Below are 15,471 nucleotides of genomic sequence, written 5' to 3'. Positions count from 1 at the left end.
ACTGCGTCTTGAGAGGATGATCTGAGAATAAAAATAAAAGGATCATTCTAACTGGAGCCAAAGAGTGGGAAGTTTTGGTTTCAATATGAATCTTTTGGGAGGAAGAGGATGAACGAAGAGCCCACTTCCTCTCCTTGTTTTTTTCTGATTGTTGTTTTACTACTTCACAGCTACTGGACTGAAGTGGCTCTGGACATTCTGCGATTTTTTGGAAGTGCCAATATACAACGTGTAAGTACTTTTCACAGTATGTAGAAGTATATTTTACAAATGTACAGTTGGTAAATGAATCAGTGACATTGATTATAAATAACTTTACACAGTTATTAGTAAAATAAAGCTTCAATGTATTAAAAATGCCATCAATTCCACAATGCAAACACCAACCCAGCACCACCGAGACACTTAGAGCTGACTCACTTTGCACCTGTAACTGACAAAACTGTCCCAGAGACCGTCACCAGTCTGAGTTCATCTACATGCTGCCTCCATGTGTTACCCACTAAATTTTTAAAGTCTGTGCTCAACAGTTTGCTGTCACCACTCACTCACATAGTTAATATGTCACTTCAACCTGGAACATTCCCAAGAGCTTGGAAAACTGTGGTTATCAAGCCTCTCCTAAAGAAGAGCAGTCTTGATGCCACAAAATTGAACAATTACCGACCAATCTCAAATCTGCCGTTTCTAGGCAAAGTCCTTGAAAAAGTTGTTCACCAACAGCTTATTAACTTTTCCTTTGTTTTCCAATCAGGTTTTAGACCCACTGACTGCTCTTATCAAGGTGACAAATGACATCCGCCTGAACGCTGATGCAGACAAAGTCTCAGTGTTGATCCTGTTAGATCTGAGTGTTTCCTTTGACACTGTGGATCATGGGATCCTCTTACAGAGACTAGAGGACTGGGAGGGCATCTGTGGTACGCCATTACACTGGTTCAAGTCCTATTTAGAAAACAGGGAGTACTTTGTTGAAATTGCAAAATGTGTCTCAGATAAAATGTCCCCGACCTGTGGGGATCCCCAGGAGTCAGTCCTGGGACCCCTGTTGTTCAGTCTCTAGATGCTGCTGTTAGACCAGTTAATACGCAGCAATAATGTGTCCTAGACCAGTGTGTCGATGCAAAACAACTTTCTCCAGATAAACTCAGACCAGACTGAAGTCAGAGTCTTTGTCCCACAGAAACATAGAGAAAGTGTCAGCATCACCCCCAGTCTCTCTCTCTAAAACCTTCAAATCAGGGGAGAAATTTATGTTGAGGGCACATCCCACACCTTCTGCTTGCATCGCTTTGCCTGGAAATTTCCCCAGTATGGCATTAAGGGAGCATGAACACCTGTGACATGACTTTTAAACTCCAATAGACTGTGTTCACTTTCTACAATTTAATGATGTCATAGTTTCTATGACAAAAGTGTTTAAACTCAAATTGTGTCAAATATGTGGGGCTGAAAAATGTATCATGCCGCAGACAAATATTTTTACACAGACACTTTATATCATTCTGAACAAAAACACCAATGAAGACCACGCCCCATCTACCTCACATTTGGCCACACCTCAAAAATGACAATGGGAAATGAGAAAAAATGTTTGCCGCACCCCAATGACATTAGGTCCGTTCATTCTACATCTTACCCTGATCTAAAGATTCTATGGGGATCACACCGTATGTCCAACGTGAAGGCAGCCATTTTGGATCAAAATATAAAGATGGACAAAATCTAGACCTCACACTTTAGCAAACTTATTTTAGGGTTTTGTGGGGAAGCTGGCCCGAGTGATCAAAATAGGAGGCAGACTCAAAAGAAGTCCCATTAAACACATTTATTACCCGTGCAGTGGTACACCGTGGACAAACAAAAATATTACATATGTACAAAAATTAACGGTGCTCAACAAAAAACTAAGCAACCAAACTTAAGCAACTGAAACAAAAGCCACGTGTACTCTGGCTACACAGGTGTTCCCTATCTGGCTAATTGGCCAGACTAATATACTTCCCTGTACTGGAAGCCCCTCCCCCGGTCTACTCCATTTCTTGTCCAGGGGCGGTGGGAGTATCATAAACACTATATTGCATAAAAACAGCTCTCGGGCCCAAGTCCTTTACCAAAAGTGTTTAACTAAACACAATATAAACACTTAATTCCAGAAATGAAAATATACAAAACATTAACACAAAGAAATAAACAAACTTAAGCCAGTTTTTCCCCCTCCACATGGTCCGGCCCACGACCCCACTCTAGCCTATAAAATGGCCGACATAGGGCACGCCCCCTCTTTGTCTGGACCATGTGGAGATACAGGTAAGATGATTGACTGAACTGAATAGACGCATTTAACTAAATAAAATATATTTAACTAACAAATGTGTGGTGCTTTAAACTGATAACAAAACAAAACAAACCCGGGATAGTTATATTTTGTTGGGTATTGAAGTTATTGAAAATGAACAAAGATGTGCAAACCAAATCATAATACTATTAAAAAGGGACAAAGGCCCACTTTGTCACAGGTTTTTACATGACGGACTTCAAACTGAGGCAGCAACATAAGGACATATCTGGGATCAAAAGTTGTTTAAGTCTCAGGGTGTGGACATGACGACCTCTTAATGAAGCAGCCATTTTGAAAGTAAATACAATCCTTGAAACTTTGCCAAAGTTTTCAGATTCAAACTCATTCAATGCAGTGTTTGTGTATTTTAATGACCTAGACATAATGATATGCAACTTAAACTTCTATCTTTAAAACTAGCTCTCCAGCGCCCCCTGCACAGTTGTAATGGGGCAGGAAATGTATTTTGTCGTAAAGTATTGAAATTTGGTACACACACCCAATATGTGACCCTGAGCAAAAGTCTTTAGGGAACACACCCTCTGATGTGAAGGCGGCCACTTTGAATCTAAATATACAGATGTCCAAAAAGTCGCATTCCTACTTTAACAAACTTGTCCTAGGGTTTTTATCTGACGGACTTCAAACTGAGGCAACATCATCAGGACATATCTGGGGTCAAAAGTTGTTAACTTAATTTACAGAAGTCTCAGGGTGGGCTCATGATGAGCTCTTAATGATGTGGCCATTTTGAAAGCTTAAAAATTCCTGAAACATTTGCAAACATCATCAGATTCAGACACACTCTATGTAGTGTCTGTGTATTTTGATGTGCTGGACAAAATGATATGTGGATTTAAATTGCATCTTTAAAAATGTCTCTCCAGCGCCACCTGCAAAATTACAATTGGCCGTAAATATCTCCAACATGACACTGGAAATATTGAATCACATGTCAAGCTACGGTTGATATGCAGGTCTCCCAATATGGACCTTCCACGGTCGCAAGGGTTGCAAGGCTCGTTTAATACTGCTTATCATTTTAATTTAGTTTAAAATCTGTTTCTGAAACATTAGACCGCTAAGTTCTTAAAGCATTTTGCTTAAACCGACCGCATTATAGATGAATGTTAGGACATAGCTGGTTGCCTCTACGATGTCTTTGAACTCTTAATATTAGAATTTTTCAAAAAGTCTTTGGAGAAAACTGAAAAGAAAATTTACTTCTGAAACTGGAACAGGTGTAACTGTTAAAGTCCATTGTGACATGTTCATTGTTTTCAATCAGCTGATGGACAGGAAGTGACATCACACTCAACAGCTCTATATGAGTCTATGGGAGATTCATTGTCGTTGGAATAAATGTCCAAAATGATGATCCACAAATGTTGAACCTTCTCAGTGTTTGTGTGAAACCAGTTCCACAAACTTGTCATTAATCTTGGCTCCACTTTCTGTTCCTCATTGAATCTTCTGCTTGTTTAGGTCCACATTGAAGGGAACAAACATCTGAACCTCGTTGTGTCTGTAGGGCTGCCTCACACCAACAGTGGGCCAGTCATCCACAGTGTTCAGGAGTCCACAGACCAGAGATCTGACTTGGAGCAGAACATCAGAGACATGGAACCTAAAGATCCAAATGAGTTCATCTGTGGAGACATTGGAGAGTCCCAACCTGCGGAGCCAGAGGTGCAGGCCATCTGTGACTCTGTAAGTATCACACACTTAAAGCTACACTATGCAGGGTGTAAGATGCTGGCAGGTAAAGCATACATGGAGGGGCATAACCAAGTGGAGCCATAGCCATCTGTGCAGAATACGAACTGGAAACCACCAAGTTCAAGATTGGAAAAGATGGTGGAGAATGATCAAGCCAAGTTCCTGTGGGACTTCAGATACAGACTGACAAATGGTGATGGCAAAACAACCAGACATTGTGGTGATGAACAAACAACAGAGCAAAATTGTGGTAGTGGACATTGCACCAAGTGAAGGGGACATGAGGAAAAAAGAACATGAGAAACTAGAGAAATAGCAGTGGCTCAAAGAAGAGCTGGAGTAGGCCTGGAAGGTGAAGGCATCAGTGGTGCCTGTGGTCATCGGAGCAAAAGTGCAGTACTAGGAACAGTAAAGATAATGTGTAGAACCCTCAAGCTCCCAGGCCCGAGCATGGAAAAAGGGATGAGACCACCCACCCATACAGTGGACAAAAAGTATTTAGTCAGCCTCTAATTGTGCAAGTTCTCCCACTTAAAAATATGAGACAAGCCTGTAAATTTCATCAGAGGTGTACAGTTCAACTATGACAGACAAAATGAGAATAGAATATCCAGAAAATCACATTGTGTGATTAGAAAAAACAAACTAATAAATAAAGGATTATGGTTGAAAATAAGTATTTGGTCAATAGCAAAAGTTTGTGTCAAAACTTTGCTATATAGCTTTTGTTGGCAATGACGGTCAAACTTTTTTCTATAAGTCTTCACAAGGTTTTCACACACTGTTGCTGTAGTTTGGCCCATTCCTCCTGCAGATCTCCTCTAGATCAATTATATTTTGGGGCTGTCACTGGGCAACATGGACTTTCAACTTCCTCCAAAGATTTTCTATGGGGTTGAGATCTGCAGACTGGCTAGGCCACTCCTTTATTGCCCAGGCGGTGATCAGTGTTATGCTGAAAGACCCAGCCTCATGACAATTGGCCCCATTCATGCTTTCCTTTACAGGGATCAGTCGTCCTGGTCTCTTTGCAGAAAAACCCCAAAGCTTGACGTTTCCACCTCCATTATTCACAGTAGGCATGGTATTCTTTCTATGCAACTCGGCATTCTTCCTCCTCCAAATCATGAGGAGAATGTCATATGGTCTGATGAAACCAAACATGTCATATGGTTTCATCTGACCATGGGACGTTCTCCCAATCCTCTTCTGGATTATTCAAATCCTCTCTATCAAACTTCAGACGGGCCTGGACATGTCCTGTCTTAGGCAGGGGACACGTCTGGCACTGCAGGATTTGAGTCCCTGGTGGTGTAGTGTGTTACTGATGGTGTCTTTGTTACTTTGGTCCCAGCTCTCTGCAGGTCATTCACTAGGTCGCCCCCATGTCGTTCTGGGATTTTTTGACCCCACGGGGTGAGATCTTGCGTTGAGCCCCAGATTGAGGGAGATTATCAGTGGTCTTGTATGTCTTCCATTTTCTAATAATTGCTCCCACAGTTGATTTCTTCACACAAGCTCTTACCTGTTGCAGATTGAGTGTTCGGGGAATGGTGCAGGTCTACAGTTTTGTTTGTGGTTCCTTTGCTCTTTGGTCTTGTCCATAGTGGAGTTTGGAGTCTGACTGTTTGAGGTTGTGGACAGGTGTCTTTTATACTGATAACGAGTTCAGGTGCCATTAATACAGGGAACGAGTGGAGGACAGAGGAGCCTCTTAAAGAAGAAGTTACAGGTCTGTGATAGACACAAATCTTGCTTGTTAATAGGTGAGCAAATATAAGATCAGATCTGCCTTTATTAGTCCCACAGTGGGGAAATTCCAGTATTGCACCGCACAGTTAAAGAACAGAAGGAAAATGGTACATGTAATAAAACAAGATAATAAATAGCTTAAAATAATTTAAATAATAGACTTAAAAATAAACTAAAAATAGACTCTAATATAACATCTCTGTAAAGTGACTTGAGTATTGCACATGGGTGTGGTTCAGTGACTTGAGTATTGCACATGGGTGTGGTTCAGTGACTTGAGTATTGCACATACGTGTGGTTGAATGACACATGTTCAGTGTTCACAGTGTTCATTGTTCAGTCTGACAGCAGCAGGAAGGAAAGACCTGAAACCTTCACACAGCGCGGGTGAATCAGTCACTGAAGCTGCTCTCCAGGGCAGACAGAGCGTGAGACTCATGGCCCAGCATAGAAAAGACCTTAGCCAGGACCCTCCTGTCCCCCACCTCCTGCACTGAGTCCAGAGGACAGCCCAGGACGGAGCTGGACTTCTTGATGACCTTGTCCAGCTTCTTCCTCTCCCTCTCCGTGATGCTGCTGTTCAGACCACACCGTACAGGATGGCTGATGCCACCACAGAGTCATAGAAGGTCTTCAGGAGTGGCCCTCTCACTCCAAAAGACCTGAGTCTCCTCAGGAGATAGAGCCTGCTCTGGTCCTTCCTGTACAGTGTGTCTGTGTTGTGAGTCCAGTCCAGTTTGTTGTTCAGATGAACACCCAGGTACTTGTATGAGTCCACTCTCTCAATGTCCCTTCCCTGGATGTTCACTGAGGGGGCAGTAGAGTGGTGTCTGCGGAAGTCCACCACCATCTCCTTGGTCTTCTCTGCATTGATGTTGAGGTGGTTCTGCTGACACCAGTCCACAAAGTCCTGTGTTAGTCCTTTGTACTCCACATCGTCATCATCCTTGATGAGGCCAATGATGGCAGAGTCATCAGAGAACTTCTGCAGGACGCAGCTGTCCGTGTTGTGTCTGAAGTCTGCAGTGTAAAGGATGAAAAGAAAGGGCGCGAGGACATTGCCCTAGGGTGCCTCCACACTGCAGGTCATGAGGTCAGACACGCAGTTCTTGGCTCTCACAAACTGGGGCTGGGTTGTGAGATAGTCCAGGATCCAGTCTGCCATGTCACAGTCCACCCCGTCTCCAGCTTGTCCCTCAGGAGCAGTGGCTGGATGGTGTTGAAAGCACTGGAGAAGTCAAAGAAGAGAATCCTAACAGTGCTGCCGGGGTTCTCCAGGTGAGACAGTGAGCGGTGCACCACGTAGATGACGGCGTCCTCCACTCCAATGCCAGGCCGGTACGCAAACTGCAGCGGGTCCATCGCTGAGCTCACGGTGAAGCGGAGGTGGCCAAGGACCAGTTTCTCCAGTGTCTTCATCAGGTGAGATGTTAGAGCCACTGGCCTGAAGCTGCTGAGCTCCTTGGCCTGTGGCGTCTTGGGCACCGGTACCACGCAGGAGGGCTTCCAGAGTTGTGGTACCACCCTCAGCTTTAGGCTCATGTTGAAGACATGCTCCATAACTCCACACAGTTCCCCTGGATGTTCTTCTCCTGTAGCTGTTGCTCCATGCTTCTCTTATGGCTTGGCTTGTCCTGATTTTCCTCCTCAGCTTCTTCTGTACAGCCTTCAGCTCCTCCTTGGTCCCTGACCTAAAAACTATCTTCTTCTCCTTCAGCAGAACTTTTATGTCAGGGTTAATCCACGGCTTGTTGTTCGGAAAACACCGCACTGTCTGGGAGGGAACGATGTTTTCAAAACAGAAGTTTATGTAGTCTGTGATGCAATCAGTCATTGCATTGATGTCCTCTCCATGTGGGTCACAGAGCTCTGTCCACACTCTGGTGTCAAAGCAGTCTCTCAGAGAATCCTCACTCTCAGCAGTCCACTTCTTCACCACACAGGACACCACAGGCTGTCTGTGCACAATGGGCTGGTACACAGGCTCAAGGTGGAGAATGTTGTGGTCAGCTCTACCCAGGGGAGGCAATGGGGATGAAGAGTAAGCCTCCTTGGCATTGGCAAAAAATAAGTCCAATGTTTTATTGTCTCTTGTGGGGCAGGTGACATACTGAGTGTATGTAGGCAGAACAAGTGCAGGAGATGCATGGTTAAAGTCTCCAGAGATCAGGAAGAGAGCCTGTGGGTGCTTTGTTTGGAGTGTGCTAGTACAGGAGTGCAGCGTGACACAGGCCGTCTCAGCATTAGCAGAGGGAGGAACATCGATCACAATCACATGTGAGATAGATAGCACGACCTCATGCTAACAGCCAGCAGCTCAATGTCTTTGCAACCTGCTGTTGATATGGACAACAGCAGATGAAGTTTGTCCATAGCAACAGCTGAATCCGAGATTTGCGGGGTTAACCAGGACTCCGTCAAAAGCATGATGCTGCTGTCCCTGTTTTTCCGCTGATATCGCATGAGCGCTGCTAGTTCGAAATACACCGCACGTTTCCCGCGACAGAGGGACAGAGGGGAGCACAGGTCTGAAGCGTCTCTTCTTTTCCCGGAGTTTACATCCAGCTCGTCTGCCCATATTTATAGTATGAAGGAATTTACCAATGAATTCATTACAAATCCTACAATGTGCTTTCCTGAATTCTATCACCACATTCTGCCTTTTTTAGTTGACATGTACCTATGATGAAAATTACAGGCCTCTCTTATCCTTTTAAGAGGGAGAATTTGCACAATTGGTGGCTGACTAAACCCTTTTTCTTGCCCCACTGTAAATCAATTTTTTTTTATTTTTTTTTAGCTCAAATTATATTGTTTTCTTAGATAGAAAGTCAATAGATTGTTTTTTATGATTTTAATTTTTTATATAAAATTCTAAGGGGCACTGTAGAGCCATCTCAAAAGGTAGAGCCCTAATTTGGATGTTATTACATCCAGCTCAGAAATGTGCTTGTTTACTTCATTGGGTCCATTCAAATCCAACATTTGTGAAACATAGAATCTTTATTAATTTTCCAAAAATGTACATTTTGCTGAAGAATCATATGACCTGACGTGACTTTTTTATACTATATTTAATCTGTCTATGATGACATTTTTCTGGGCAATGAATATAAATTTTTCAGGTGGTGCTACTTGGTGTTCTTTCAATATTTTGTCTCAAAACTCATAATTAGAGCTCATTGAGTTCCTGTTTTTGATATGAGTCACTGGTGTGTTCATTCTGATTTACCACTTTTTTTTTTTTTTTTTTTTGTAATAATTTTAATTAGTCCTTTTTTATGATGAGTACAAAAACAAGGTCCATTACGTCGCCCAGACTGACGTTACCGTGGTCCTACCCTGAAGTGTGACCATCTGGTGGCCCTCCCTGATGGGGCCCATCTGAGCACAGCCTCCAAGAGCAATGTAGGGCCTTTCACCTGTGTGCCTATGGGCCTAACACCAGTGCAGAGTACCTGGACCAATGGCAGTTTAGAGTACCCAGGACTTTGTCCACCCTAATAAATGCCATTTAATGACAAATCATTTTTTATATTATATTGTCCCTTTGTGGTATACTTGGAAATGTGGATAATGAGCAAACAATGTAAAATTATTCATTTCAAATTTATATGGTTAAATTATTAATATTATTTTTATTTATTAATTTTTCCAGAGGTCTGTGATGGCGTCCAGCAGGAAACAGAAAATTGATGAACTGTTGAGCAGACTCCACCTGCTGGAGAAATATGAGAATAACCTGACCTCTGCAGAGTTTCTTCAGATACGTCAAACTAAAGAACACGACCAAGACATATGTGAGAGTGATCTGTCCTCTGTTTATCTGCACAAACTGTTGATGTTAGACTACAGAGCCAGACATATTCAGGCCAAACAGGAAACAAACACATGTGAACAAACTGAGACAGATGATTTGTTTGATATGGATGAGGATGATGAAAACAGGTCAGAACAGACCCACATCCATCCTATGGACGTCCACATGGCAGTGTTTCACTGCTCAGACACTTTTCTAAAACAGAAGATAGTCACAAAGCTGTCCCAGTGTCAGTACGCCTTACCTCTGCTGGTGCCTGACCCATTCACTGAAGACATCCAGTGTCCTCTGTGGACATTCAGACAGATTCAAAAAACATGGAAGAAAACTGAAACCAAAGACAATTCAAATGTTGTGACCATGAAGTCAATGCCCATCTACAAAGCAGAGACCCCCATGGTGTTCTGTTTCCGCCTGGGCTCCCTGTCCGTGTCCAAATCTCAGTTCATCAACACTTTGATCAATGACCGTCACAGCACATTCTTCCACAGAAACTGCCCCGGCAGCTCCAAAAGTCGTGTTCTGTTTGAGGGAGTAGCAGAGATCGCCTGGTACTGCCCGGCTGGAAAACAAAATGACAGTTTCACAGACTGTGTGGCCTTCTGCAACCTTCACGGAGATGGTCTGAGTCACGACAAACAGCTGAATATACTGAAAGAAATGTCCTCGGTCAATGTGGTTTTTGTGCAGAAAATGGATCGAAGTCATGAAAGTGCTGGAGTGATCAACGGTCTTCAAAATTCTTCAAAACCTCTAATTGTTCTAATAGAAAATAGTAGCAATAAGGCTGTTCAGTTAAAAAATGGGGCATATAAAGTTGGTCTTAAAGACAGAAGCCAGTCAGATGTGTCTGAAGACCTGAAGAGAATTATCAGAGACATTTTATCTGCTCCACACAAGTCTTTTCAGCTTGAGTCCATGTCTGACACTGGATTCAGATTGGATGAAAATAATACCAATTGCACAAATGGCTTGTCCTTTGCCAGTGAAATGATGAAGATAATTGAAACTGTAGATGAATCTGAAGTTAAAAAGACATTTCTCCCCTGTCAAGGCCAACTGTGGCATGACTGGTGCAAAATAAACAAAGAGCTGTATCGTCTCAAAGGAAATATAGAAGTAGAAAAGAGCAAAAAGCAGAGTGAGCTGAAGAGACTAAGAGAAGATCAGTGCAAACTCTCCTGCAGTGAACTGATACAGTCTTTCATCAAGCACCTCTCATCTTCAACTCAAACAGAGAGCGAATATTTCATCAAATGGACTCAGATCTTACTGGACGCTCATGGCACAGATTCTCTTTCTTCGATTCTACAAAAATATGATGAGAAGTGGTCTGAAATTTTGGACATGAAGACGAAACCTGACAAATCTGATGAGTTAAAATCCAAAAAAGCAGAACTTGAAAAACTGTCAAACGACCTTCAGTTCATGACCTGTGGCCTGGAGCACATCTTCAGAGAAATGGCTCAAATCTATGAAGCCCATATGACTCTGAATAAACCCCCTAAAGAGGACCAGACTGACTGGTCCAAATACCCAGAGCTGGCTGCAGAGCTCATGATTTCAGGACACCCAATGGAGCTGATGGATGGAGAAGCAGGCTACGTCCCTTTAACCTGGATCTCAAGTGTTATTGATCAGGTCATCCACAGACTGGGCGATAAGAAGGTCTTTGTCTTGTCAGTTCTGGGCATACAGAGCAGTGGGAAGTCCACTATGCTGAACGCCATGTTCGGTCTCCAGTTTGCGGTCAGTGCAGGCAGATGCACCAGAGGAGCCTTCATGCAGCTGGTCAAACTGTCAGATGAAATGAAGAAAGTGGGGGACTACATCCTGGTGGTGGACACTGAGGGGCTGCGAGCTCTGGAGTTAGAAGGAAATACAACATTTCACCACGACAATGAGCTGGCAACATTTGTGGTTGGTGTTGGGAACATGACTCTGGTGAACATCTTTGGGGAGAATCCCTCAGAGATGCAAGACATTCTACAGATTGTAGTTCAGGCTTTCATGAGGATGAAGAAAGTCAAACTGTCTCCAAGCTGTGTGTTTGTTCACCAGAATGTCTCAGACGTCAGCGCTGTAGAGAAAACCATGGATGGAAAACGAAAACTGCAGGAGAAACTGGATGTGATGGCCCAACTAGCCGCCAAAGAAGAAGGTCATGACGCTGAAAGTTTCAGTGACATCATTAAGTTTGATGTTCAAAAAGATGTGAAATACTTTGCTCAACTGTGGGAGGGAAGTCCTCCAATGGCTCCTCCAAATCCAGACTACAGTGAATGTGTCCAAGGTCTGAGGAGCTACATTCTCTTAAAAGCCTCAGAATCTCCTTCTGTCAAACTCTCTGCATTTAAAACTAAAGTTCATGATCTTTGGAATGCCCTTTTAAATGAGAACTTTGTGTTCAGCTTCAGAAACACTCTTGAGATCGCTGTTTACAGAAAACTCGAAGTTGAATATGGAAACTGGACTTGGGTCCTGAGGAAGGAAATGTTGAACATTGAACAAAAACTTTATCCAAGAATTACAAATGGAACTCTTGACCATGTTGACCTCAGTCTTCTTCATAAAGAAGTTAAATCCACATTTGATCAAATCAAGAAGTCCATGTCAGAGTACTTTGAGAATGAAAAGGACAAAGAAATATTAATTCAGTGGCGTGGTCAACATGAACTTAAAATAAACACTTTTCATGATGAAATGGTTCAAGGACTTCAGAGAAAACTGAATAATGTTATTGAACAGAAGAAAGCAAGTAAAGGGTTTGAGGAGAGGAAGACCATGTTTGAGAAGGACCTGCTACAAAAAAGCAAAGATCTGGCTCATAAACTCAGAGACAAAGGACAAGACGACCAGGAACTGAAAAATCAGTTTGACTGTGTTTGGAAAGAATGGGTTTCTGAACTGACACGAGGAATAAAACCTGTTGGGAAGATTAACTTTGAAGAGGATCTGATGAAGGCCATTCAAGAGTGTGGTTTTGAATTTGATTTAATATCAAGAAGAATGAGAGAATGGTCAGAGAAGTACAAAAACTTTGCTGAATGTGGAGATTATACCAAATATGTTGTGAGAAATGAATTCTTTTGTCAACAGATTTTTCAATTAGTCAAAGAAAAATTTACTGGTCGTGTTCCAGATAAATACCAAAAGCTGATCCAAAATTACATTGCAAACATAGAAAAAAAGTCCTCTGAACTAATTAAGAACAAACCTCTGGTGGAAACGGGTTACAGTCCATCTTACCTGAGTGAAATGAGCAGAAATGTGAAAACATCTACTGAAGAATTTGAAAAACGAAGTAAATTCTCTCTGAAGAAAGAGTTTAAAGTGGATCTGATTCTGTTTGTGTTTGACAGGATAAAAAAGTGGATCTTAGAATCTCATGATCAGTTTATCAAAAACAATGATGCATTCACATATTTGGACAGTAAGAAAAATGAATACTTTAATGTATTCCAAGGTTTCTGCAAAGGAAGCTCCTCAGCTGTTGTTCTCACTGAATTAATCTGTGACAAACTGAAATCCTCCATGACAGAGGCTGTGATTAACCAGACAGCGATCGATATCGCTGGAGAACTCAGATGTAATGTCCCTGCATTCAAAGAGAACCGACTCAACCTGGAGAAACATGTACTAAAGTCACTGGCCAAAAAGAAAGATTTTCAAATCTACATTCACTACATAAAGAATCCTCGGTCATACACAGAGACTTTTATCACAGAACAAGTAGAGACGCTCTTAGGCACAGAGTACAAGGACAAATGCCAGAGTTTTTTTGTGACCAACATCTCAAACCTCCAAACACACATACGCCAAGCTCTTCATGAAGTGTCAAAGAAAATCAAATCACAGAACAGAGACATCGTCTACTGGCTTCAGGAGTTTACAACAATCATAAAAGACAAACTGACATTTGGCACAATTTCCTCTGAAAACTTCACTGATGTAAAAGACTTTGATTTTCTGAAAATAGAAATAGAAAAAGGACTAGATGTTATTGGTGCTGACCTTAAAAATCTATCAGTGGACGAGTTAAAGAAGTCGAGACAGAGACCAGACCAGATCCTGATCGATCAGCTGTGTGACTGCTGCTGGGAGAAATGTCCATTCTGTGGTGCAGTTTGCACTAACACAATCAAAGATCACAAAACAGATAAAGAAGGTGGGATTGATCACAGTGTACCTTTTCATCGATCTGGTTCTCTCATAGGCTGGCACTACAAAGATACAGTGGAGATGGGTTTGGATTTCTGCACAACAGATGTAGCAGGTGATGGCCATTTTTATCCTGATGCTTCAGACAGAACTGTGCCTTTCAAAACCTACCGTTCCGCTGGTCCCCCTTATGACACATGGAGCATCACCCCTGATCTGTTTAAGTTGTCATATTGGCAGTGGGTCGTGTGCACATTTAAAGATGATCTGGAAAAGCACTATAATTTAAAATATGAAGGTCTTGGAGAAATTCCAAAGGAGTGGAAAGAAATCACATTTGAAGAGGCAATAAGAAGCCTGGAGGAAATGTACAAATAGACACAAAAACAGTAAAAGAACACAGAGCATGTAACAAGTGAATTATACGTTTTAATGAGAGAAACACCAGAGAGAAATTTAAACAAATGTAAGATACAGAGAATGTAGAAGTGAAGGAAACAATGAGAGATCACCACCTGTTTTGTCTGTTTTGATTTTTGTGTTTTGTTCCCAAATGTTACCAGATTCTACACTCACGTAATCCTCTTGATTAAATGCAAGTATTTAGTATGAAGTATGGAGTATACAATACAATTTAAACAGCATTTTAAGAGTATAATCAGATTTTTTTTTCATTTAAACTATAAGGGATTTTTATTCAAACTGCATGTCCATCTTTATCAGCATATCATAATACAACACTGTAAAAGTGATTATAAATGACTATAGAAAAGATAATGTTATAAAATGTTATGATAAGATCTGATTTAATGTAACTATCACCATATAAATTCAATGATGTGAATAAAATGACAGAAAATGTAAAATAATGGTGTGGTTCCTTCTTATACTCACTGCTTTGTGTCATAATATTGTTCTCATTTGTGATCAGTTTTGCAGACACTTTAAAAGTTTGTCAACAAATACATTTATAAATTCTGAGCTGAACAGAGGCAGAAGTGAAGAGAAATACAATATGATTTTAATGGAGACACTTGGATTAGCCTCAGAATATCACAAAATAGTAAAACACAAGGGGTTTGGTAAATGATAACGACTCAGATACATGCAAGTGATTTCAGTGCCCAGTTTAAAGACTTTATTTATTACATCATTTGTTTATTTAATAGATTATGATGACACTTAACAATTTTCAGTCATGGACAAATACTTACATTTTCTTTCTGCTATTATACCTAGAATTGAACATTGTGCATCTTAAAGGGTCTATAAACACATAGAGCTGTGGGTCTTTATTCAAACTGTCTCTGCTGATTTTGCTCTAACATGAGTCACTTTAAATGTGTCTTTTACTGGTTTAAAAAGTGGTTAAATAATGTTCAGCTACAAACATTCTAGAGCTGTAATATTTAATGTAAAATGAATGACTTTGTGGTAAAATAGCAGGTTCAAGGGCCTAATCACTGACACAAATGATCAGGTCCAACATTTGTTAAGAGTCCAGCTGCAGCCTCTGTAGGTTTGGTGCTATTGTCTGAAGAGTGAAGCTCTACTTGATCACGTCTGGTGTCAAAAAACAAACTTGTTTTTATAGGGGCAAGGTAAAAATGTACAATAGTTATATAGTTAAGTTAGTTTGGGTTGGGTTAAGGGTCATTAATCGAGTATTAAACCAAAC

At 41.4% G+C, this 15,471-nt stretch overlaps 2 protein-coding genes across 2 annotated transcripts in view; one reads left to right on the top strand and one right to left on the bottom strand.

Annotated features, from left to right (window-relative positions):
• Positions 1-15,471, bottom strand: part of LOC117385933 (deleted in malignant brain tumors 1 protein-like) — a 434,825-nt gene that overhangs the window by 279,716 nt on the left and 139,638 nt on the right. The window lies entirely within an intron of this gene.
• Positions 2,049-14,500, top strand: LOC117386483 (interferon-induced very large GTPase 1-like). Its single transcript, XM_033983853.2, has 3 exons — positions 2,049-2,310; positions 3,827-4,051; positions 9,471-14,500. The coding sequence occupies exons 2-3, from the start codon at positions 3,962-3,964 to the stop codon at positions 14,169-14,171; spliced, it is 4,791 nt and encodes a 1,596-aa protein (XP_033839744.2). The 5' UTR covers positions 2,049-2,310; positions 3,827-3,961; the 3' UTR covers positions 14,172-14,500.

This window comes from Periophthalmus magnuspinnatus, chromosome 18 (assembly GCF_009829125.3).
Source record: "Periophthalmus magnuspinnatus isolate fPerMag1 chromosome 18, fPerMag1.2.pri, whole genome shotgun sequence".
Lineage (NCBI taxonomy): Eukaryota > Metazoa > Chordata > Actinopteri > Gobiiformes > Gobiidae > Periophthalmus > Periophthalmus magnuspinnatus.
This window is presented reverse-complemented; position numbering and strand designations above follow the sequence as displayed.